General features: G+C 39.7%; 1 protein-coding gene across 7 annotated transcripts in view; it reads left to right on the top strand.

Moving 5' to 3' along the window:
- Window positions 1–4,328: 4,328 nt before the first annotated feature.
- IL12RB2 (interleukin 12 receptor subunit beta 2) overlaps window positions 4,329–26,495 on the top strand; it is an 81,034-nt gene continuing 58,867 nt past the window's right edge. The window contains exons 1-6 of one of the 7 annotated variants that reach the window (XM_057310575.1): window positions 4,340–4,453; window positions 5,919–6,017; window positions 15,883–15,994; window positions 17,523–17,810; window positions 24,665–24,779; window positions 25,721–25,905. In XM_057310575.1, coding sequence (XP_057166558.1) covers window positions 15,919–15,994; window positions 17,523–17,810; window positions 24,665–24,779; window positions 25,721–25,905 — 664 coding nt within the window. In that variant the 5' untranslated portion in view covers window positions 4,340–4,453; window positions 5,919–6,017; window positions 15,883–15,918. Of the gene's footprint in view, window positions 4,454–5,918; window positions 6,018–6,047; window positions 7,413–15,882; window positions 15,995–17,522; window positions 17,811–24,664; window positions 24,780–25,720; window positions 25,906–26,495 lie in introns of those variants that run through there. The other 6 variants (XM_057310578.1, XM_057310579.1, XM_057310577.1 and 3 more) reach the window with 6 other exon arrangements.

The raw sequence follows: 26,495 nt of genomic DNA, 5'->3' as shown, positions 1-26,495 counted from the left end.
CATTGCTCTTATCCAAGACATGGCATTTTCCAAGTGGTTTGTTCATCTGTAAACAACATCTGTGCTTGCTAAATGTCAATTGTAGAAATGTTGCAACTCTGCATTTTAAGAATCTTTGGGGATTACTAATAATCTAAGAATCTTGCACTACAGTATTTTATTTAAGCCTTTCAACATATGATACTACAAATATGTTTAGGAGCTATATTGAACAGATGAATAATTAAGTGAAAACTTTTAGAAATGAAACTTTTGCAAAGTGAAGCAGCAAGGGTGAATAATTAATCTTAGATTCCGATCCCCTTATTAAAGTAAAAGGTTCAAATACATCAAAACTTTCTTACCAAGTTTAACTGGTACCAGCATTTGCCTGATGCCCTAAATCACTCTGTTGGCAACCATCTCTTAGTACTTATTCTGACAAATGACACACAATTGTCATAGCACTGTATGAGTTAAGTATTTTTAGAACTTTTGGTATCAACAATGAAACAAAATAGATATGAAAAGGAATGGAAAAGTACCAGAAATGGAAACTGAAGTAGTATTTCCTAGAAAAGTCTTTGTCATTGTCACTGTGGTTATTCACTTAATTGAACTTTTGATTTGCAAGTACATTCATCTAACTACAGCTTTACAGAAGGCCATTTCACACCCATAGACTTAACTATCATATTAGGTTGATATTTTGGTTTGTATGTTAGGCTCTTGTTTCATTAGGTTTTCTCCACTACTTAGGGCTTATTCTCAGAAACACAGAAGAAAGATTTTTTTCTAACGACACAAGCAGCCCCTGATAACAGACATGCATCTATTAGGGAAACTCCCAGATACTAAAAGAAAGAGGAGGAGGAAAAGGAAGAGAAAGGAAGAAAGAAAATATAAAGGCCTCTACAGTCTATCAAATAAAGAACAGTTTAAAAAAAAAAAAAGGATGGTTAGATTCTATATGGAAGGGTCACCGGCTTGCTAAGAAAAACTACGTATAATTTTCCAACTACTTTTAACTTGAAAGTTTTGAAGATTCAACACCACTTATAAATTTCGTGAGCAAAGAGAGTGAGATCTCTCTAGAACAAGTCAATTCAGCTCAATAAACATTTGCTGAGCACCTGTCATGTGCCACTCACTATGCCAGGTGCTGAAGAGAAAAGAATAAGCAAGACAAATGTGGACCTTGCACTAATGGAGCTTAAAACACAGGGAGGGAGCATGATGGATGAGACAACTGCTGTTATCAGAAACTATTAGCACAAGTCTTCCCTCACTATTTAACCCTAATTAGATGATATATTTTTCTTAGATGTATAACTTCTTAGACTTAGATGATAACTTCTCTAATAATATTTATGTAAGATTGGTCATCCTGTTTATTTGCATCTAGGGAGAAGAAGAGAATAACGAAGGCCATCATTGTTGCCTGCATCTTATTCTTATAATTTGCTTTGTTTGCTTAACAATCAGATTCAGGGGTGCCTGGGTGGCTCAGTCATTAAGCGTCTGCCTTTGGCTCAGGGCGTGATCCTGGCGTTCTGGGATCGAGCCCCACATCAGGCTCCTCTACTGGGAGCCTGCTTCTTCCTCTCCCACTCCCCCTGCTTGTGTTCCCTCTCTCACTGGCTGTCTCTGTCAAATAAATAAATAAAATCTTTAATAAAAAAAACAACAAAAACAACAATCAGATTCGAGTCCTTTCTCCAATGCCTTCATCCATTCTTTTAAAGAAAATGGCTCAGGTGCATTTGGAACACCATCCTGTATCTGATTTAGCAATTCTGTAACATGACGCAATTAGAATGTTTTACATTGTGCACTCCTTTAAAAAAAGAAAAATTTTATTTATTTGTTTGACAGAGAGAGAGAGAGAGAGAGAGGACAAGCAGGGGGAGCGGCAGGCAGGCAGAGGGAGAGGGAGAAGCCAGCTTCCCAATGAGCAAGGAGCCCAACATGAGGCTCAATCCCAGGACCCCGGAATCATGACCTGAGCTGAAGGCAGACGCTTAACCAACTGAGCCACCCAGGCGCCCCTATATTGTGCATTCCCTAGGGAAAAAAAGGATTGAGAATACATTGCCAATATATGTTTAGCTGTTTTTTTGCTTCCTTATAAATTTTGTATATACATAAATAAATATGTATTGCAAATATATATTTACTATATATATAGTAAAAAGTACACAAAATATAAATTAAACTTTAAAATGAGATAAAGAATAAAATACATTTTGGAATAATTTATTAACTAAATAAAAGCCTTTCTTTTTACTAAAAAAAAATTGAAAAAATAAGCCAATCCATGAATTGTACGAGTTTATTACTAACATTTGGTTACCATAATTTTACTATCTCTGCCTTTGATTAGTTGTCCTTCAGAAACTACTGCATTTTCCTATTTTTTTAACAAATGGGTTTAAAATTTGCTGAACTACTCAACTGAAACACTGAAATAGGATAGCAAATTGTTTCCAAGATTTTTTAAGCATTTATTTTTGTAGGTGACAAACATATAATTTTACTAACCCACCCCCCCCCCCCGGCACACGAAGTAATGGTAACATCTTGAAATATCTGTTTTCAAATGTTCTCTTCATAGCACCTTCTCACTCAGTGTTAAAATGTTATCTTTACCTTGAAGAGACGGTGATTTTTTCAGAAAAATCTCTTCAGTAACATATTACTGAGAGATGCACAACATTACAGAAAAGTTCAGCAAATTTAGAATATTTGTCTTTTTTGGTGAAAAAGATAAATAGCATAAAAAATAACCCAGTTTTTTTTTCATATGGTATTTCTAGTTTAATTTTTTAAAGAGTCTCCATACTGTTTTCCACAGTGACCGCATCAATTTATATTCCCACCAACAGTGCTCACCGAGTACTTTTTTTCCCACACCCTTTTCTTTTTTTTTTTAATAATTTTTGTTATATTAGTCACCATACAGTACATCCCCAGTAAAAATAACCCAGTTTTAACTAAGATAACTCTTTGACTTTCTTGCAAATGATTTTCACAATCATTCACCATCTCACTACACAGTAATGTTAAGATTCTACAACTTAAAGTTTTAATTTTTATCAAATTATTTACGGAGGCAAATTGCTGAAGTGTGTAAACTACAATATGTCACCGTCTCATAAAAACAATCTAGTGTACATTGCTAATTCTAAAATGCACTTTTTTTTTTTTTGTATTTAACATATTCCCAATTTGGGAGTCTGAAGCCTACTGTCCAAACAGTAGGGAGATGTGGTTAGCTCTGCAGAAGCTCAGCAAACGGGTTGGTTTTAGTGGACTGGAAGAATAGCGCGGGGACAATTGGGACACTCTTAAGAAATGCTGCCTTATTAAAGCTCTTCTGTCACTGAGGATGATGCTGGGTGAAACAAAAAAGTGATCAGGAGTGTTGGACTCAATGTGAATGCATCTGAAGAATATTTTAACCGATTTATTCTGCTATTTCCTTTTATGAATGAACAAGAGTGTTAGATAATAAATACGTATTTCTAAATAAACCTAAAAGGGACATTTCAATAACATTTTAATCAAAAGTGTATTAAGTGATAAGAATGCATGTGTCATAGTTTATGTGACAGTTCTTATTTCTTACCGGTACATAAAAATGGTATGTCGCATAGTTCACGAATTCCTGGATTCAATAAATATTGTCATAAGTGAAGGGCACTGCTGTCACCCCCTCTGCATTTTGTGCAGCTTTCCCTCTTCCCTCAAAACCCTACTTACAACATACCGAACGTGGGACTATTTAGGGTCAGTGTCATGCCATCTATTAAATGTTCATGTCTTCTTTTTTTAGATAGTAGACCTAAATACAAGCTCCAGTGTTTTCGCGAGCCCACTGGGGAGAGCGTGGCACCAGCGTGTGGTGAGAGCGGGCAGCCCAGAGCGCGCAGAGGAAGAACCCCTCAGAGGAAAGTTCTCTCTAATAAGCGTCAACAAAGTGGCTCCTCTGTGGCTCTGCAAGCCGAGGACACGGTTTTGTCGTGCTTGTCATACCCTGCACCTAATTCGCCGCGCCAATTCAGTCAGTCCGCGCTCAATCGTACGCGAAAGCTTTACTGTCCGCCTTTTGTGGAGGGGGAAGGCGGGTGCGGAGCGATAATTACCTTGCTCAAGGCGACACTGGGAGCCCACCGGTGGCAGGCCCCGGCCCCGGCCGGCTGGGAGCGCGGCGTGGAAACCGCAGGCGCCGGCGGGGCCGGGCGTCCGGCCGCTGAAGGGTGCGGCCGCATCCCCGGCTCGCCACCACATCCGCGAACCCTGGCGGCGCCGCCGCGCCCACTCTCGGGGTCTACCAGCCGCGCGCCGCGGACCCGGATAGCGCAGGGCGCGCGCTGGCGGCGGGAAGCTCGCAGCGCCTGGGGCTAGCGCGACACGTGCGCCCGGAGCGCCGGGAGCGCCGGCTGAGCCGCCGCCCGCAGACCCGCGACGCGCGGTGAGTGACCAGTGGCTCGGCTGGGGTGGGGGCACCGGGGACCTCGGGACGCGGACCTAGCGGGGTGTCTGAATGCCTGGGGCTTCTGTGCCTCGCTTCTCCCGGGAGGCTTGGCGGCGAGGAGGGCCGGGGGGCGGGGGGCTCTGCTCATCCAGGTGCTCACTCTCTGGGTGCTGATGTGCACGTGAGGGTGCCAGGTTGGAGTTCGGCCGGTTGGAGGGGAGAGGGCGCTCAGACTGAGCCTCCCAGGCGCTCCCTGGGGCAGGACGAAGAATGGTGGGCGCGTGGAGCAGGAGGGCTGGCGTCTGGGAAAGGGCTGAGGGCACCACTCAGGGTTCAGTCTTGGTCCAGGCCCGCAGGCGTGACTCGGGCTAGAAAATAGGCCTTCTCTGACTAGAATACTGGGGAGTCTTAGTCTGGCAGAGGGAGTGTACTGCCCCACAATGGGCAGCACTTTCCTGTGGCCTCTGTAGACAGACGCGGAGTCACTACCTGGCCAGTTAGTTACTAGTGGAATGTTCTGGGGCAAGCCAACTGGCTAGCCACTGGCCAGACTCAATTTTCTTATCTGTGAAATGTCTTTAGGAAGGTCCTTCTCACTTAGTTAAGGGGCGCTAAATATAAGCATTCTAAGAAACTAAGTATCTGCATGATTAGATCGACACCTGAAGCATCTTACTAAAAAGACTTTTCCCAGGTATGTCTAGAGAATAGGACAAAATTAGTCTTTATTCCTTAACTCTGGATAATTGTTATATCCCTTACATGTATATCCTGTGTGGATAAAAGTCTTTGTTGAGCCCCTACTACGTACCTGGCCTTTGGATATATACTGTTGATTCTTTAAAACTGTTGATTCTTTATATGATTCTTTAAAAGTTGGTGAAGTTGTTATTAGTATTCTCATTTTATGGAAACTTTCACACTTTCACAGAGATGGTAAGTTACAGGTTTCTGGCTCCAAACTCTGTGCTTCTTGCCTTTGCACCTCTAGGCTCATAACATTATATCCACTTCCACTTGGACAAACACTACATTTTCATTTCCCATGAACTTTAGAAATGGTACAGTGCCCTATTTGACCAGAGCGGCGAAGAGCTGACACTCTTCTCCCCTATGGTATTGTAAAATCCTCAGTCATTACCAGTACTTTGTTAGGCATGAAAGGCTCTGTAAGAGTCTGCAACATTCCTTTTTGATGTGTCTTGTTTCTTGAATGTCATGATGATTACATGGGATGGTTAATTCCCAAATTTTGGCGAGCTCTGAATCCTGTGTTAGAATGAGTTCTAGGCTGAAAAAAAAAATCTAAAGCATATGTAAGATTTTTATAGAAGAATCCTCTCCGTAGATGTTGCATTATCATTTCTCAAGAGTGGACTTATTTTTACATTACTACACCTGCTTTGTTTTCTGGTTATCTGTCATCTTTGTAATAACACTCAGCACTGCTCTCAACTTCTAGATGTAAATTTGTGCAGACCAACATAAATAGAAAGCCAAATCCCAAAGAAGGCTTGTCCAGTGCCCTTTGCTCTTGGAATCGTGGTGCTCTTTGCTAATGGTAACAATGATTTTTTTAAAGATACAAATATGTATTGAATAGCTATTATGTTCAAGACAGTGTGTGGCACTGTAGTGACTATAAAGAAATGAAAGATGCAGTTCCTGTCCTCAAGATGTTAAAACGGTTTGGGAAGACATTAATTATGAGAACACTTAGTATGTCAAGGATTTTAGGTGGCATGAATTCACCTATTATAAAGGAGGTATGGGATCTAGTCTTGATCAAATTAATCTTTCAGTGATAAGCAGAAGAATAGGCAAAGAGAGGGGTCAAAAAGCAAGACTGTCCCTGAAAAGGAAATGATATTATCCTTTTTCTTATAATAATAATAGCACATAATAATATTTATTGAGCTCTTGTTCTGTACCCATTACTGTAATAAGAGCTTCTTATTTAACCCTCACAATAATCCTGTGAGGGAGGTGCTATTTTTATTCTCATTTTACAGATGAGGAAACTCAAGTATGGAAGGTGGTTCTAATTTATCTAATTTTGAATTTACTTCTGGCTTTTCTTTATTATCTTGGTCAACTTACAGACTTGCCCACCTATAGAATTGAGATACCAGTAGTTACTTTGTATAGCAGATGACCAAATATTAACAACTCAGTTATATGCTTTGCATTGTATTAAATTGCTAAGTAAATGCCTATAAAAGATGATTAAGATTAGAATCTTAATTTACATCTCTTTTACAGTGGTATGCAGAGGAAGAGGTAAACATTGAGTAAAACATCTGGCAGAGATGTTGAGACATGGGGTTGTTTGTGTAGAGACGTCAATTGAATTCTTCATTTATATAAGAAACCTTGAGGAAAATTGTGGGATGATGATCACTTGTCTTAGCTCATCCCACCCCCTGTCACTAGCCTCCAAATATCTTCAGTTGCGAAATTCTTAGAAAATTCCGAAAACAAAGTAATTGTAATGTGTTTTAATATTTTTGATGCCTCATAGCACTTTATGAAAAGACTAGGTGATTGATGCTACAAGATGAAGCAAAACTTGCCAAGATTTCCCAATACCCAAGGTCCAAAGATAAATCTTCCACCTCCTGCCACTGTCCACAAATAGAGACTTCAAGACGGAGGATGTCCAAGGAGAGACACTTCCAATAAACCAGGGAAGAAAATTTTAGTGAAAGAGGTTTAATTTTCTCAATAATTTAATTTTCATTGTCATTTTTCAAACAAGGAAAAGAGGGAAGAAAGAGGGAAGAAAATTTTAGTGAAAGAGGTTTAATTTTCTCAATAATTTAATTTTCATTGTCATTTTTCAAACAAGGAAAAGAGGCTTTGAAATGTGAAGTTACTTATGATGGTGACACAGATAAAAGTAGAAGAACCAGGATGGCACCCAGTTCCTCAGGCCCTAGACACTGTGCTCTTTCTAGTACGTCATCCTTCCTGAAAGTAAATGGCTTATTTTATTTATAGCTCTAGATCAATGCAGAGAGTGAAAATAGAGAAGGTTGGATTGTTAAAACTTAATTGAACAAGTGCTATGAAAATTGTTGGCTTTTGGAGCTAATCCAAGAAAGAGAATAGGAAACATAACAACACTAGTTGATTTGAATGTACCTTGTTTCTTCAAGACTCCATCCGTGTCTTGTTTCTCCTTTCTTTATTTCTTTTTTGCAGTTCTCTTGTGGGAATGCTTATTCAGTTTACAAGATAGTTCACACTACAAATGATTTGAGGGTTGGAATGATATAAGATTCCCTAATGCATTTTAAATGTGATTTGTTTACACACCACATTTCAAAAGCCTATTATGTCCAATGTGATATATCTGAAATGGAAATAAAGACAAGTAGAATTGGCAGAACATTTCAGAAAAATATAAAAGAAGGGGTAAAAGGGTAAGGGAACTTTTGTTAAGAAAAATGATGAAGTAGGGCACCTGGGTGGTTCAGCTGGTTGAGTGTCTGACTTTTGATCTTGGTTCCAGGTCTTGATCTCAGGGTCGAGAGTTCAAGCCCTACATTGGGCTCCGCATGGGCATGGAGCCTACTTTAAAAAAAAAAAAGAAAGAAAAAGAAAAATGATGAAGAGGTCATAAAGAGGGAAAGGAGAAAACCCTTTAACAGAAATTAAAAAAAAAAAAAGACCAAAACTTCAGAAGTCTTGTGATTTCAAGCAAGAAAAGAATGTTTCTACGTATAGGTGAACTTAGGAATACAAATGCTTACCAGTGAGATGAAAGAAAATTCAAGAGAGCCTTAGCAGGTGTGTAAGAAAGGAAAACAGTGTCTGTCCCGTCCAGTTTGGCTCATGTAAAGGGTGTTGCGACTATTGGGTAGAAAAAAGAAAAAGCAGAAAGGGTTGAGGTGATGTTACTTTCCTTGCCCATCACACCACTAACATAACATCATGAAGAGGCTGATTTGATGATTAGGGCCTGACAGGCCAGCATTTGTCCATGTTATGCCTTGTGAAGTTTTTCACCAAATGGTAGACTCAGAAGGAAAAAGGAAATAATGCTTCAGTCAGGAGACTGTTCTTTTTCATGACTTAGCTCATGAAAAGTCATGGAGAAGGTTGGCTCCAATGGCTAGGTGGCAAGTTATCTACTTGGTGGATATGATTACCCTTTCCCATCCTCATAGTGGAATAGATCATTAGAGGTGGTTACATATTGCGTATATAGTTTTTATGTTTGTTTGTTTCATCCTCTTTTGAGAGAGGGAGGAGGGTATCAGAAATAATGATTTACACTGAACTCTACCTCTGAAACTAATAATACACTATATGCTAATTAACTGAATTTAAATTAAAAAAAAAGAATGAGTAGTTAAACTGATTATGAGTGGTATTTGTTGACTAACGGCTTCATTTTAGGGTAAAAATATAAGGAGCACAGCACAGGTTTTAGCATTAGGATTTTTTGGCAGAATAGTTTTGAACTATTTACCAGGTTGCCCTTAATCATCAATATGTCACTTTTTGATAGAACATAACCATATCCTGTTATATATCCATGAAGCAAAGCTACTGTAGATTCAGTAAGCATACAGTCTTTGTTTTTACTCCAGTTTGATATTTTTTAAGCCTCTTACCTCTTATTTGGAGGTGGTTCTCTGCTCTATAATAAATCATATAATCTCAGCAAAAAGAAAAGAAAAGAAATAATGATTCAAGCTTCTGAAAATTAAAGCATCAGACATCATAATTGCTTTACTAGTGGGTATCATAAAGATTGTATTAATGTGCGTTGTGCCGGGAATATAGTAAGAGATCAACAAACTATAGCATTAGTATTAATGGTAGAGTTAGCGTTAGCACTATTTTTAATATTATGCTGCTACTGTTGTTACCGATCAGGAGCAGTCTCACATGCTAGAGGTAATGTTAGATTAGAAATCAGGAAACCTATGTTGTTTTTGTTTTTGTTTCTGTTTTAAAGACGATGTTCTAATTTTCCATTTACTGAGAGATTACTTTTTTTTTAAGATTTTATTTTTTTTGACAGAGAGGGCACAAGCAGGGGCAGTGGCGAGCAGAGGGAGAGGGAGAAGCAGACCGCCCGCTGAGCAGGGAGCCTGATGTGGGGCTCAATCCCAGGGCCCTGGGATCATGACCCGAGCCAAAGGCAGACACTTAACCGACTGAGCCACCCTGGCGACCCAGGAAACCTATGTTCTGATCTGGATTCTGCTATTAATGACCTTTGGCAAGTCCCATCTTTTCTCTAAGCCTCAGTTTATCTATGTGTAAAATGGGGAAGGTAGAAGAGATGACCTCCAAAGTGTTGTCTTTATACTGTCCTGCCACCAGTAAGACATGTCTGTAAGTAGCTTTGCCGGCAGAAGGGAAGGATTTTGTACTCTGCCTCATTGAGTCAACTGGGTAATTAAGGACGTTCATTTGTAAGACAGGAGCCTTAATGCACATCTAGAACAATCATTTGGTGGTTCTGCAGTGGCCCAGACTCAAATGTCAGCTGTTGGGAGGGGAAAGAAAGTAGCAGGACCATGGCAATTAATAGCTAACATTTGAAGTTCCTTCCTCCTCTGCCTTATTAAATTATTTGATAGCTAGGGTTAAGAATAAAGGTAGCCTAACATATGATTTTCTTTTTTACCTAGTTTAACAAAGCATATAATTCCAGTACAGTGAAGGTCATAAGTGATTTTAAAAAGAAATGCAAAAGCAGGACCCAGAAGGGAAAATGGGAGCTAGCCTCAATGGTGTGCCTCCTTAATTCTAGGTATTCTCCTGGGTCCATCCCACTATCATATTAATCTTCCCAATAACTTTGTATAGTTCCATATTACTGTACCCACTGTAAGAAACGGCACTCTTACAGTTAATAGCACACAGTGGGACTGAGATTCACTAGCCTTTTTCTTTTCCATAATACCATGCTGTCCCTTGAACTTAACATGGTGCTACAGAAGAAAAGTAATGTGGAAGTAGAAAGTGCTCCTGCCTGCATGAAATTACCACCTGTGGTAAGGGTTTTTCCTAGCCTAGTAAAATATGATTTTGCAGTAGTGCAGATTTTGTGCTTCTTCCTGGAGCAGTGGGGAAAGAGACTCACTGAGGGGTTGCCTCTGCCTTCCTGCCAGTTGCTATATTTCTGGCTGGTCCTTATTCCCCTCACTGAGACATTGTTTTCACTATTTGGAAACTGTCACAATTTGAGTGATGAGTCAATGACATAGAACACTCTTTGATTTTCTGATTCAAGATGGAGTTGTAGTTTTAATATCAACCCTCTAGGCAGGCTGCCTGAAAGATGTTTACAGTTGATAGGAGGTTTCATTTTATTGGAAGATACCTCATTTACTTGAAGGTCTTTGAGGTTCTGAGTTTCTTATAAAAGGAGAAAGTATTTTACCAGGTATTCAAAGAGAATGAGCAAGTTCATGTTTGGATAAATGTACTATATAAATTGAACTTTATCCTCTATTTTGCCTATTTCATATGGTGTGTGCATGTGTGTGTGTGTGTATATATATATATATATATATATGCGTGTTTCATATATATTTCTTATATACATATTGCATATGTATTTTATATACACATATTTCATATTTATACATTTAAAAATTCTTATAATAACTAATTAAATATTTTGATATTAAATATTTTACTTATTTGGAGAATATCATAGCTCCATAAATTGCAGTGCATATGGAAAGATACCCTGTAGATACCCCTTGTAGTCAGGAAGCAGATGTGTAACTATTCATTCATAATTCAGTTTTCTTCTAGTTATCTTCTAGTTCAATTCATAATTTCCTTTATGCCAGAATATTCCAAATTTTGATGAAGCAACTAAGGAAGCAGTAATAAAGAAAAACTTGCTATTAATGATGTCAACCACAATGTGGCAGAATCAGATTTAATGTAGTTGTAATGTAGTTACATTAAACTAGAAATAAAATAGATAAACACAGAAAAACTATTTAAGTTTTGTTTAGTTCAGCATATGCCTATTATGTGCCATAAATTGTGGGCTCTGCTCATGAGGAGTTTGTAAGCAAATGGAAGAGACAGACGGATACCTAAATAAATTAGTTCTAGTTAATATGGCAGGTGCTAAGATATGAGGATGCCAGGATGCTATACAGGAGGCTTCAGTCTGACCTAAAGACATAGCTAAGGCTTCCTAAGATTTGACGACTTCTTTCCTTCTCTACTGCTGTAACTGTGGTCCACATCATCATTTCTTACTAGGTATCTGCGATTGCTTTCTAACTGGTCTGCTTGCTTCCACTCTGGCCCCCATAATGAAGCCTGACTAATTTTTTTTTTGTTTTTTGCCTTTGCATGTGTATATTTAATGTAATTCATACCTCGTAACACCCCCAATTAAAACTCAGTTAGGTAAATAAATAAAACCTCGAATTAAACATCAGTGATTTCCTGTAGATTTGAGAGTAAAATCCAGGCTCCTTTCCATGGCAAACAAGCCCATAGTAGATCTGGCTCCTGGATTCTTCTCCACTTCATGTCCTACCATTCTCTGATTGCAGTCACTTCCCCTGCCACCCTGATCTTTTTTCTGTGCCTCACCCATAGCCAGCTATTCCTCTGCCTCTAGTCTTCATCCTGAGTCTTCATTTGGTCTGTGCCAGTCTCAGCTCAAGCTTCACTTCCTAGAAATGCCTTCATTGACTAGCTTCTCTCCTCTCCAGACTTCTCTCCCCTTAGCTTCTCTTATGTTTTTCTTTTATCATTGTCTGAATTTATTTGTTATTTATTTCTTTGTTTTCTGTCTCCCTATTCCAGATTGTTGGTTCCATGAGAACTGAAATCCTCTTTGCTCTATCCCTAGTTCCTGGCACATAGCAGCTGCTTAATACATATTTGTTAAATGAATGGCTGAATAAAAGGGTTCTGAGCTGAGTTGGGATGGATGAATAAGACTTAGCCATTCCAAGAACAGTGGAAAAGTAAGAGAATAGAATCGGCAAAGATACAGAAGCATGCGTTGGCGTGAGATATGCAGGGAAAGTAAGCAGCTCAGTGTTACTAGACGATAGAGTGCCAGCAGAGAGTAGAGGTAGATGTAGTTGGTAATAAAGGCAGGAATTAGCTCATGGAGGCCATTGTCTGCCATGACTTTGGACTATATGGTTTAGAGAAAGGAAACTGTCAGATTTCAATTTATATCAGTTTTTCTTAAACATTTTTAACCAAGACCAACAACAAATACATTTCAGGGGCGCCTGGGTGGTTCAGTCAGTCAATGTGTCTGCCTTCGGCTCAGGTCATGATCCCAGGTCCTGGGATGGAACCCTGCGTTGGGCTCCCTGCTCAGTGGGGAGCCTGCTTCTCCCTCTCCCTCTGCCTGCCACTCCCCTGCTTGTGCTCTCTCTCTGCCATATGAATAAATAAAATCTTAAAAAAATATACATTTTATATTTTCTGTAAACTGAGAGCCACCCCCAGATTCTAGAGGCCATCACATTCCTTGGCTCATGGCCCCCTTCGTCCATCTGCAAAGCCGGCAGTGGCAGATCCAGGCCTTCTCATATCACAGCTCTCTGACGGAATTTTTGCCTCCCTCACCTACTTTTAAGGACTCACTTGATTAGATTGGGCCCATTTGGATAATACAGGATAACCTCACCATCTCAGATCCTTACTTGTATTCGCATCTCCAAAGTCCCTTTGTCATGTAATGTAATACATTCACAGGTTCTTAGGGATTAGGCCATGGACATCTTTGGTGGCCATTATTGTGCCTACCACAGGGATGTTTATAGGGAGTTTTTTATAGCTCATCTTCTTCCCCTTCCTCCCTTTTATCTTTCTTTTAATAAGCATTTATTAGGTACTCTTTCCTAGTGCTGATACAGCAGTGAGCAAGACAGCCAGTGTTCCTGCTCTCTTGGTGGCTTAAATTCTAGCACAGAGATAGAGGACAGACAAGTAGTCAAGTAAAAGTAAACACAGTAGTTATAGACTGTACCATAAAGGCAATAAAAAAGGTGATGAGTAGAAAGTAACTGGGCAAGACCACTTTAGCTAGGTGGTCAGAGAGGGGCTGTCTGAGGAAGTGACACATGATCTGAGATCTGAATGGTGTAAGTCAGTCAGCCACTAAGAAACAGAGGAAGAGGATTCTAGCAGAGGAAATGGAAAGTTCAGAGTCTCCGGGCAGCAAAAGACATGTCTTATTCAAGGAACAGTCTGAAAGCCAGTGCAAATGGAGCAGAGTAAGCAAGGCAGAAAAAGTTGAGCAAATGATGGTGGCAAGACAGGAGAAGTGAGGCCATGCAGTGCCTGGAAGATCATGTGCGGTAAGGATTTTGGATTTTATTCTAACAGCAAAGGACATATTAAAGGGTGTTAAATAGTGGTGGTATGAAACAGGTAATGTAATCTGATTTATACTTCTAAAAGGTAGTCACTATGTGAAAATGACTTAGAAAGGGGTAAGGATGGATTGGAGAGATACACTCCGGGACTACTGTAGTCATCTTGAGGAGAGATGACAGTCTTTTGGACTAGAGTGAGGACCGTAGGAATGGAGAGAAGCAGATTGATCTCTGATATATTTTGGAGGTAAAATTGATAGGACTTAGTGATGGTTTGGTTGTAGGGGATGGGAAAGAGAGTGGGATCAAAGATGACTTCTAGGTTTTTGAGCAACTTCAGTTATTTACTGAAATTAAAAAGGCTAGGGAAAGAACCAATTTGGGGAAGGGAGACCAAGAATTCCAACTGATCATGTTAATATTGAGCACTCTACTAGAGGTCTAAGAAGTGATGCAAGGAGACAGATTGGAGCTTAGAGAGATGTCTGAGTAGAAGATATGCATCTGAGAGTCATTAGCATACAAATAATTTCTAGAGCCAGGTGACTGGATGAGATCCCCTAGGGAGGGAGTAGAAATAGAGAAAAAATGTCTTGAGTGAGCTGAGGTCCTCCCAGAGTTGAAGTTCAGGAGGAGGAGGAAGAACAACCAGCAAAGACTATTGAAAAGGTGCTAAATTTTTTTGGAGCTTTCCTGATTAATGGCTAGGCTAGAGGTAGAAACGTCAAAGGAGCAAATGGGGACATTTCTATATACCCACTAGAAGCAGTACTGTTGTATCGCTAGCACTTAACAATGTGCCTGGCACATGAAAGATGTCCTATTGAATGAATGAGTGAATTTTTTTAAAAACGGCCAATATGGTCTGGCTTATCATTTTTTTTTTAGAGAGATTTTATTTATTTATTTGACAGAGAGAGACAGCCAGCGAGAGAGGGAACACAAGCAGGGGGAGTAGGAGAGGAAAAAGCAGGCTCCTAGAGGAGGAGCCTGATGTGGGGCTCGATCCCAGAACACTGGAATCACGCCCTGAGCCGAAAGCAGATGCTTAAGGACTGAGCCACCCAGGCGCCCCAGGTCTGGCTTATCTTTAGGTATGGGAGTAAAAGGTGAACATTTGCATTGGCTGGTTCCCAGTGGCCTAACATCACAGAAATTTCCAGCCTAATTTATGGATTCTTGGCCTACTTTTAATAGAATTTAGAGAATTTCCTAATGAGTAGTAGAGCCATTCCTTAGGTTTAAATTTGGAAACAATCAGAAATCACCAGTTCATATTTTCTGAAACATTCAAGATAGAAATATGTAGTAAAATAAACAACTAGTGAATAAGCAAACAAACAAGTAAAATCGACCTTTTGTAGAAGACTCCAACAACTCCCTTTCTTATGACCAAAGAGATCAGTCTTTTGCTAAGTTCCAGGAGAGGGGTATGAGCCACTTTTTAATTTCCTGTTACTTCTAGAAGCACATGAATAGCTCAGAAATTCTCATTATTCGTGGGATTTAACACCACTATGTTTGACTATGTTGGTACAGCCCTGTTTGGAAGAAAAAAATTTTTGTGTGTGACTGAGGCTCAGAGGTTAAATAACTTGTGCACAGTCTCAAAGTTCATTTTTATTTTTACTATTTTATTTTATTTTACATTATTTTTTTAGGGGGTTGGGCAGAGGGAGAGGAAGAGAGAGAATCTTAAGCAAGCCTCACATCCAGCATAGAGCCCGACGTGGGGCTCAATCTCACAACCCTAAGATCATGACCTGAGCCAAAATCCAGAGTCAGATGCTTAACCTTAACCAATTGAGCCACCCAGGCATCCCACAGTCTCAAAGTTCTTAAACCCAGTTCTAAAGGACTCCAAAGGCCATCTCTCTTCTCCCACCCTTTGCCAACACCAAGAAGCTTAAGCGAATGGGGGTTAGAGGTGGCTAAGATTTTCAATTTACTAGTTTTAAAAGTTACTTCATTAAAAAAATCTTAACAATATAGAGAAATTAAAGGGGCATTTTAAGTCCTGAATGATGTTGGTTCTGGTATTTTCTGAATATATTTAACATGAATGAATTTGTCTTCTTTTACAAGGAAAATTACAGAGGTGTATTCCCGAGTTGACTGTTCATGGCACATACAGTTGGAGGGTGCTCATTGGCACTTATTTTTATCATTGTGTTGTTGTTGGTTAAAGCAAATATAGGTAAGATATTTCTATAATTGAATCTGTAGAAGGATTTGCGGTTTAAACTCTCAGTTACAGATGAAATATGTATTTGTGGGAATTGTTCTGGTAGTTGGTCTTTTGTAGTCAGTCTACTCTCATTTTAAATGGGTAAGTCTGGTTCCTGCTCTATAACTAATATGCATTTTATTTAAATTATGCTAATATATGAGTGCAGTCATATAATTTCTCCTTAAAAAGTGGCTAGGCAACCACACAGCTGGCATTGTGCATTTTACTGAAATGAAAAATGATAGTGTACTTTAACAAAGGGTATGCATGGGTGGATTCAACTATGCTAAAAAAATAATGGCTGACATTTTCCTTGCCTTTTCTTTACTGGGAGCTTACAATTTTACTTCCTAGCTCATTACAGTCAATGAAAATCAAAGAAGCAGAGAACAGACGTATAAGTAGGATGGGAGGCGAGAGTAAAAGAGAGTGACTTAGTTTTAGTTCTGAAAATAAAAAAGACTTTTTTATTTAAAATGAATTTTTAGTATTTCCTTTATTTGATCTAAATAACTTTTTTTACCAATTTCTGTTTAGTGTAGTTAATCAAAATAATCTTGCAATTACCAAAAAAAAAAAGACTTTCAGTGGAGGCTTTCCATCACATCAGAAAATTCAGGGCAAATCTATAATTCTGAGGTTCTTTCATTGGCAGAACTACCAAAAACTGTTCATTTCTAATTAGTTGTCACTTATTTACACAAAAACTTCTAGAGAATAAGAATGACCTCTCTTTTAATTAGTTTAATATGGTATCTGGCAATAAATAAATAAATAAGTAGACTCTTTTAAAAAGAATACATTCATGTAATGTCATATTAGCTGTATCGGGTTATGGTTCATCTAGCTCAGGGTCTTGAATCTTGAAGGAATACCAAAGTGTGGCATGGGGGACCTAGTTTTCATCCTTGATGCCAACCACAAACATACCAGAGCCACTGAATATTTTCTTTTGTTATAAAATAATGTTATAGATTATATATACTTTATACCACTATAGCAAGAGAAAGTAGTATTCCTACATCTACCCCTTAGAGTTTGTAATAGCCTTTTAAATGGTCATTTGTTTTTGTTGTTTGTTGCTTTTTTTTCCTTTTTGCTCTGAGTCTTGAAGTAAGCCTTATAAATCAGAAATGGGGATGGAAGCAAATGTGATTTATTGTGGGAAGTACTTTTCAGTAGTCTGGTGAGTAATTTGCATATAAGCGAGATTGGTTTTTCCTGGTCTTCTGTTCCTGAGTGTTCTTCCAACCCTATTTTCTTAGCACTCTTAGTCTTACTGTTTTAAGAACAATGCATCTTTTAATTAAAATACAGTTAGACTTTAATGTGGTTGCCTTCTGTTCTCATTGTGTATCACCAATATAGCCAGAGCAATGTGGGTTATTTATATTTCCATGATTTGATGGGATTAATTTTACCCTGCTGTTGAGAATCACACAAACCCACCATTTTGAAATGGGTTTCTGACATGCTGACTTGTGTCTTCTTGCAGATGCATGCAAGAGAGGAGATGTGACTGTGGAGCCTTCCCATGTAATTTCACTTGGATCAGCTGTCAATATTTCATGCTCTTTGAAGCCCGAACAAGGCTGCCCACAATATTCCAGTTTAAACAGGTTAATCCTCTACAAGGTTAACGAAAAAATCAATTTGCTGCATGGTCACTTCCTCAGTTCTCAAGTCACAGATCTTCCTCTGGGTACAACAGTGTTTTTCTGCAAACTGGCCTGTAGCAAAAAGAAGGAATTGCGAATATGTGGGGCAGAGATCTCAGTTGGTGGTGAGCATTCCATTCTGAATTCTTAAAAACTAGTCATGTTTTGGTATTTGTCATGTGTTAGACAGACATCCAAATATAGGGCAGTGTTCTTTTTTCTCCTGCCACATGGATATATTTTATCTTGATAGCAATATGAGCACCTCAATGTGAGAAATCCAGAAAGCAATAGAATTGGGATCTCATTTCATAGTGTTCTCTCTCTCTCCCCCCTTTCCTCCCCCATTTTTTTTTTCCCTCTTAAGACCAAGGACTTAATGTCCTTGGACTCCAGTGGCACAAAAGAGAATCTCTACAGCTGAATTGTCATGCCTTCTTGATCTATGAGAATTTGTTCAAAGCTACAGCCTCCTAAAAAGAAAAAAGAGATACCTTTTTTGACTTATGAAGCCCAGGTTGACTACACAAGAATGAGCAATTCTCCTTTCCCTAACTTTATAGTCCTTACATCCACATTCACTCCTGATCACTGGTTATCATACTTAGCAGAGGTTAAAGGAGAACTGGATTTTCTAGAAAACTCCATGAGGCAGAACAGATGCTTTGTCAGAAGAGTTGAGTTATATAGTCTCAGGGAAGCAAGAGTGAGGGAATGAGCCAGAAAGGACCAAAGCAAACACAAGGAGGTCAAATTACGGAGCTGGCCACAGCACAAACAGAAAATACAGCTGGTTGCTTGGTCACTAGGGACATTCCCAGAAAAAAACATATGGGAAGATACAATGACAGGGAGAGAGAACAATTTAACTGTCATTGGTCAAAGTTCACCCATAGGGTATCAACTCCCCTACATGCTGGCTTGCACTGCTGGTCCCTCCAGGAAGCTGCTTGGAAGTAAGAACTAAGACATCAGAGCTGGCATCTATAGCATGAGCCACAGTGCCCCGGGTGAGCCCACAGTATACCTGCCTAAAGCTTGTAGACTGCAGCCCACACCCTTAGCCTTGAAGGCTAGCCAGGCAAGCTAGTGAGCATGCCTGGGCTCTGAGTCATCCCAGGACACTCTGTGCCTCCATGGTTCCAGAGAAGTTCCGGAGTGGCTGGTAAGAGGCCTGGGGAAAGTAGGAGGACTGCAGGCTGACTGACCAAGATGCAAGGACAGAGCCCCTGACATGAAAACATGATACAGAGCTCAATGAGACTCTTTTCAGCAAAGATCCCTCTTTGCTGAACCACTTTTCTGTAACCTATAAGGATATGGTTGGTGCTAAGCAATCTTGCCAGAGAGCCATCAGAAGCTCTGAGCAGAACACCAAGCATACAGCCAAATGAATCATTGGAGGCTAAGGAGACATAAACCAGATCCAGGCCTCCTCTTCCCATTCGTGGCCTCCTATTCACACCACCTATGGGTCATGTATTCTCTGGTCCGACTGCCTGTGGTGTCCTAAAAGGAGCATGGGCTTTGAAGCCAAATCCTCTCACTAACAGTGTACTGATAGGCAGTTTCAATTCTCTGAGCTGCAGTTTCTCTCTCTGTTATCAAGATACTAACACCTACTTCATAAGATGGTTGTAGTGATTAGATGACACCTGGTATGCAAAGTGTTTCATCTAGTACCCAGCACATAGAAGGCACTGAGGTGATAAGCTCTAGGGTGGAGGTTACAGCTGTCTTGGCTCTTCTTCCTGTGTGCAGCATGTTGGGTACGAGTCCATTTCCCTTGAAAGAAAGTACAAGACAGTGATAGACAAATGAAAATTTCTCTAAAACACACCATTGGTCTTCACCTCTTTTGTCCTCAGAACACCTGAATGTTTCACCCAGGTAACTCGCAGTCTTGGTAGACCAATGTTATGTATTTGTGTTGGACGTTCCCAGACCTGTGATGTTAGTTGCTGCTGATGTTTTTGTTCGTATTTATTAGGCTATGATAGCTTTGGAGGTCAGTATTCTTGCACTTGTCCTTAGCCATCCTGTTCCATTTCCTACCTTTTCTCAGGTATGTTAAGAGTGCTGCAACCCCTTTCCATTTGTAAAGTTTCCATCCAGAGGGGCGCCTGGGTGGCTCACTCGGTTAAGCATTGACTCTTGATATCAGCTCAGGTCTTGATATCAGGGTCATGAGTTCAAGCCCCACCTTGGGCTCTGCACTGGGTGTGGAGTCTACTTAAAAAAAATGTTTTTTTCCATCCAGAGTATGGAGATGCATTTGTGACAGTTTGCAGCCACAGAAGACCTAGGGAGATGGTTAAGAGGATCTGTCATGGTGCAGCTCAGTTGGGTGGTACTGTTGGAATGTTGCTTGTCCAGTGCGCTCACGTGGTATCCACACCATCAGTGGCTGCTCTTTGAGCAAGTTTAGCACCTTAGAGGTGAAGGACTGACTGGAAGCAACACCTTTTTCTGAGTATGGCTAGTCATTCCAAGAAAAGACGCAATGAATTTTGGTTTCACCTAGTATAGTAAGCTTAATCTTATCAGTAAGGGAGTAAACAACCCCTTTTCTTTTTTGTGATAGTGGTATCCTTTTTTGTAGCACCATTGTATATCCTGAGAATGCTGTCATAAAGTGGGCTGGTTTTTCAGAACTGGGAATGGGTAATTGAGCCTTTTCTTCCCAGCCCCTCCCTGGGCTTGGGCGGCTCTGCTACCAAGAGCTCATTCATGTTGTGTAGTAACTAAGCAATCAGTGCTCTAGCTTAACCTCACAGCGTTGATCCACAAACTACTTAGAAAATCAAGGTAATAAATGAAAGACAATGGATCCTTGCTTGGTTGTTTTCAATATATGCTTCACTGTTGATATTTCTGAAAGCTATTTTTCTAAGACAGTTAATGTCCCATAGTAAGTAGGGCTTTTAAATACAATAGCAACCATGGGGCGCCGGGGTGGTTCAATCAGTTTTTCTCTGAATCTTGATTTCAACTGGAGTTATGACCTTGGGGTTGTGGGATTGAGCCCCACATCGGATTCCATGTGGAGCCTCCTTGGGAGTCTCTGTTCCCCTCTCCTTCTGCCCCTCCCCCGGTTGTACTCTCTCTAAAAAAAACAAAAACAAAAACAACCATAATACTAGTAACAATTTATTATATTGCAAGCTATTTTAATTTTCAGAGGCTTTGATTTCTGTCCTTTTTTTGGTGTCAGCTGTTATACACTTGTATTGAAGAGAATGAGATCTGGTTTCACCTGAGACAGATAGTTTCTGCCAAAACCATGTCCTGGGCTGAAGTAGACACCTTGATTTCATGGTGTGGGGACCTCATGTTGGGAAAGTTGACTTGACTTTCAGTACAAGCTGTGCTCTTTAAAATGAGAGTCTCCGCAAAATTTTAGGAGTAGAGGTACAAGTGAGAACTTAAAGGTGCCGAATGCTTTATATCTCATTTGGTCATCATTACCCCTATGAAGGGTTAAGGTGATGATGGTGGTTTGAACACATGTATTTACATTGATTCCCCTGAAATTAAGCCAACATGCAGTAAAGAAAGTTTTCTAGAGGCACAAATTGTAAAGGACAAAAGGGATGGGAGGCGAGACATATCAACAAACTTTTGGAAGCTGGAAAGCAGGTAGACCAGTGATAATTGGCTTAGCCAGCAGCTGGCAATGAGAAATGTCTTGATGCAACATGACTGAATGCAGAAGCTCCCACCTCAGAAAGACTCAGAAATTAGTGATACTATGTCCTTCTGAGAGTGAGGGTAAGAATGGGACCAAAAATGAGAGATTTGATTGAAAAATCTGTTTGAAAAACAGATTGTCAGATCTCTTTCCCAATTCCATGTAGCTAGACATTCACTGCTCTACTACTCTGGTGTAAGACTGGAGGCTTGGCATTAAAGGGTCACTAAACTAGTAGCATGCTGGAAAACGGAGGGGATTAAAGGAACATTTACATTCAGCTCCCTTCAGCCCTGTACCTTCCTCCACTCATTAAAATATCCTTTTCTGGGAAATCTGATAAGTCCGAGAGGAAATATCTAAAATTATTTCCAACATAGGTTCCCAAGAAAACCTCACCAGATCACCTTGGGGTGAAACCCAGAGTCAGCAAACACTTCTCAGCTGACACACATGCAGAGCTCCAATCTGTAATTCCGTGCCTCACTCCTATACATGAGTAAAAATATAACAATCTGGGGAAAATGTCTACTATGAAAGATAGAAACCAGAAGAAACATAGGAACAAAGCATATAAGCTAGGTGGAAGAAATAGAGTGTATTCAGGGAGATGAAATGTTAAAAAACAAAAACTATCCTTATACCCTCAGAAAATTACAAGAAACTATTGCATACAGAACAAAAAAAGGATGGTGTGTGGAAAGAAAATACTCAGAGAATAGAAAACATTGCCCCTGAAGATAAACAAATGAAAAACTTAATAGGAGGGTAGATATATACACTGAGGAGGTTTTTCCTTGAGAGTAGAACAGAAAGACCAAGAGCTTAAAAATATAGAAGATAAGGTATAAAATTAGAAGAAGATCCAACCTATAAAAACTGGGGATTTTTGGAAAGGAAAACACAGAAGAGAATCAACAGAGAAATAATTCAAGACTATTTCCCAAACTGAAGGATATAAGTTCCCAGAATGTATGAACTCTGAGAATCCAGAAGAGAATAGATCCTCATTAAGCATATCCTTGTGAAAATTCAGAAGAGTGGGGACAAAGAAAAGATTCTACAATCCTCTGAAGATTAAAAACAGTGGTTCAGGAATCAAAAGGGCTTCAGGCTTTTTTTTTTTTTTTTTAAGATTTTATTTATTTGTCAGAGAGAGAGAGGGCATAAGCAGGGAAACAGCAGGCAGAGCAGACAGAGCAGGCAGAGGGAGAAGCAGGCTCCCCGCTGAGCAAGGAGCCCTTCCTGATGCAGGACTCAATCCTAGGACCCAGGATCATGACCTGAGCTGAAGGCAGATGCTCAACCAACTGAGCCACCCAGGTGTCCCTGGCTTCAGGCTTCTTAACAGCACCCTAGAATGTAGAAGACAGCAGAGCATTGCATCCAAAATCCTGGATGAAAATTCTTTTCAATTTAGAATTAAGTACTCAGCCAAAGTATCAGTCAAGTGTGAGGGTAGAATAAAGACATTTTTAATCATGTTCATAATATTTCCTCCCTGTACCCTTTTCCAGGGAATTACTGGAGGATGTACTCCACCTACACATATAATTAAATCAGGGGAGAGGAAAGAATTGAATTTAAGAAACAGGAGATCAAACGCTGGAAAACGAAGGCATTTCCATTATACTAAGGGCTCGCAATATCAGAATAACAGCTGTGTACCAGGCACAGAGGCAAACCTGTCTTGTTGGATAGTTCCCAATGCCCCAAGAAAGAGGTCTTCGGGCAAATGAAACAGCATTTGAATATTTGAACAGTGGTTCAGATAATTGGCTTGAGTTTGGAATTATATTAATAATAAGAAAACTAATGGAAGAACAAGACAGTTTTTTACTGGCTCCAAGATAAAAACAAAAAAAAAGGTGTATAGAAAGTGGGAAGTTAATGTAGTAGTCTAAGTGGATCCCTCATAAGTAGTTATGTATACAGATATATACAGTGTATATATGCATTTAACCATGCTCAAAATATTTCCTTCCCTGAACCCTTTCCCAGGGAACTGTATACAGTGTATACAGTGTGTATATATAGTTCATATATATTCAATATAAGATATACATATTTCATATACATGTATATGTGTGTGTGTGTGTATATATATATATGAAAGAGTCTTCTTTCAGGAAAAGAAAGTTTATTATTTCATTAAAAAAAACTATATGAGCTACCTAGTATTATACCGATTTTATAGATGAAGAAACTGGACTTCTGAGAAGTTAATCTGTCCACTATCACATAGTGGGCAATTATTGTGCCCGGGTCTGTGATGTTTGCTAAAGACAACAACAACAAAAAAAGCCATTTATTCTACCAATTACAGGTTGTTGTTTTTTGTTTTTTGGTACAGACAATATCTAGGACTTCAGTGGTATAATTGTTTTATCTCACCCAAACGAAACATCTCTTACATGTGGGTCTCAGTATTAGAATAGAATGAGATGAATGAGTAACAGTATTTTCTCTTACCTCCACTAAATCTAAGAAACTCCTAGCTTTGGGTTTACCTCTGACTATAAAATGGCTTAATTTACAAATACACACCTTTGATAGAGGGGACCTGGCCTGCCTTGTACACCTTTGTGTGTCCATAGCTAGCACTATGCCCTTGGAAGGTACTCAGTGTCCATGTACATAAAGAATCAGTTTATAAATACTCATAAAGTGTTCCAGGTGAAGCTGCAGAAATTAGGTTTAGCTGGTACAGTCCAGTAGGACACGCCTAGGGCCAGTGGGTGGAATGTCTTGGCAGCAACTATCAGGTCTATGAAGAGAAAGAGACCCTAATCTTTAGAGGTTTCTAATATTTGAATGGACTTCACTCTAAATAAGTAAACTCATCATCACCAGTGGTAATGGAGCTAGCATTGGATGTTCACCTGTCAGGGAGAATGGGGGAATGTGGTGGTAAAAGCCTCAGACTCAAATCAGCTACTCCTGGGCTGGAGCCCTGACTCTGCCACTTCACAGTTTTGTAATTTGGGACAAGATAGTTATCCTCTAAGTCTTAGTTTCCTCTTCGATAAATTGAGGATAATAACAATGAATACTTTATGGAGCTGCTGTGATGCTTCATTGAGAAAAACCTCATATAATGCATAGGACTTGGCATGTTGTGTTTGATCCATATTCACGATTGTTATTAGAAGACATTCATGCCTTGGAAGCAAATTTGAACGTGATGAAATCTAGACATAGGGGAAGTATTGTTATTGCAAAATAATGCGATTGAGATATTAACTGTGTGCTGTTTAAAATATGAGGTTTTGCATTTTGTTTTTAAAGTTGTTCCAGAACAGCCTCAAAACTTATCTTGTATACAGAAGGGAGAACGTGGGACTGTGAACTGCACCTGGGACAGAGGAAGAGACACCCATCTATATACTACGTATACTTTACAGTAAGTGAGAGACTGTATTTTTGCAGCTGGTTTGTAGGTATTATCTTAAACTACACTTGGAAATATCTAACAGTTTTACTTTTATCGGAGAGAAGAAGCAATAGACATCTCTAGGTAATTAGGTACTTAAAAAAAAGAAAGAAAGAAAGAAAAGTCTAGGGTTCATCAATAAAACTGACCCATTTCAGTTAGAGTGTGAGAACTAAGGTCTTGGATCTGAGATCTCACTTGGAATTCTCTTCAGGGCAGCTGAGGCCCATGTTGTGGATGTCCCTCCCTGCTCTGAGAGGGTTACACTGGCTGCATTATAGCCTTTCCCTGTTTGTAGTTGCAGACACTTGGGGTCATAATATATAAATAGACTCATTCTTGTGGTAGATTTCCATTAGCTTTGGAGGAGTTTCTTTTTAAAGCACCTTTGCCTGACCCGAAAGTCCACACAAAGGAGAGTCTGGGAGAATCTGTTCCCTGGAGTTGATCCCGTAATCCCATCCGAAGATCCAGCTGGTTTGCCCCATACCTAAGTGAGCAGGAAATGGGGAAAGGACGTGGAGCCCAGGGTTTCAGTCTGTACTAGAAGCTGGCCCTTCTGTGTAGAAAATGCCTAGCTGGCCGTGGATCCTTTGTATAACAATTAGATCTGCCCTGAGGAGCCAGGATGCCAGCCAGGGTTTTGGGAATTTAGGTAGTGTAGGTCTGGTTACTTATCTACATGAACATCAGAAAGTCTCAATCCTACTGAAAAAGGGGAAAGGGGAGAAAATATAGTCCTATTTATGACCATAGAATACAAATATTCCCATAATGTATCCTCTAGTAATAAGACTAACCTTAACAAAATGTCTAGAATTTAAAATATTTGAATTTTCTATTCCTTTGTACTAGAAGGAGCAAGTAGCTCATAAAGGATCTTGCTAAACACAATTGTCTTTTATTTACAGGTTAAATGGACCAAAAAATTTAACATGGCAGAAGCAATGTAATGGTCATTATTGTGACCATTTGGACCTTGGAGTCAACCTAATCCCTGAATTGCCTGAATCCAGCTACACAGCCAAGGTCACTGCTACCAATAGACTTGGAAATGCTTCTTCGTTTCCATCCACATTTACATTCTGGGACATAGGTACATTTTATTTCACTTTTTGTACATATCATTCATTGGTATATGGACATTATTTTAAAAATCACTTGAATGTTCTATATGTGACTGTTTCAAAAGGGACAGTGTCACAAGGAATAGATATGACTTTGATGCAAGTGAAAGAGTGCATGATCCTAGAACTTTATAGAGATGGTTGTACAAAACGGAATATTCAACCTTATTCTCTCCATTGGAGAAAAAAGAGCTCAGTCCTATGGAGTCTCTAGCTGCCAGTGATACCACTTGCGTGAGGACAGGGTTCTGCAAGGTTATTCATAAAGCTCAGTGTAGGCACTCCTCGGCACAGGTGTCTTTTTATCCCCATGGTTACCCCACTGTTCTGAGATGGGCCACCTGTAGGCCTGCTGGGCCAGAGCAGAGGTGCCAACTATCAATAAAGTGTATCCAGGTACATTAAATGCATCTTGCTCTGAGAATACCTACGTCCATTCCTCTCATCACCTTGGGAGCTGGAGTGAGCCAGTCCCAGCACATTTCTGAGCAAATATAATTAGCCCAGTTGAATCAGAGGCCCATCTCAAGCATCCCCAAGTTCTGACCATTACAGGTAG

The sequence above is a fragment of the Ursus arctos genome, unplaced genomic scaffold (assembly GCF_023065955.2).
Source record: "Ursus arctos isolate Adak ecotype North America unplaced genomic scaffold, UrsArc2.0 scaffold_12, whole genome shotgun sequence".
Lineage (NCBI taxonomy): Eukaryota > Metazoa > Chordata > Mammalia > Carnivora > Ursidae > Ursus > Ursus arctos.
The sequence above is the reverse complement of the archived record's forward strand: the minus strand, read 5'-3'. Positions and strand labels throughout refer to the sequence as shown.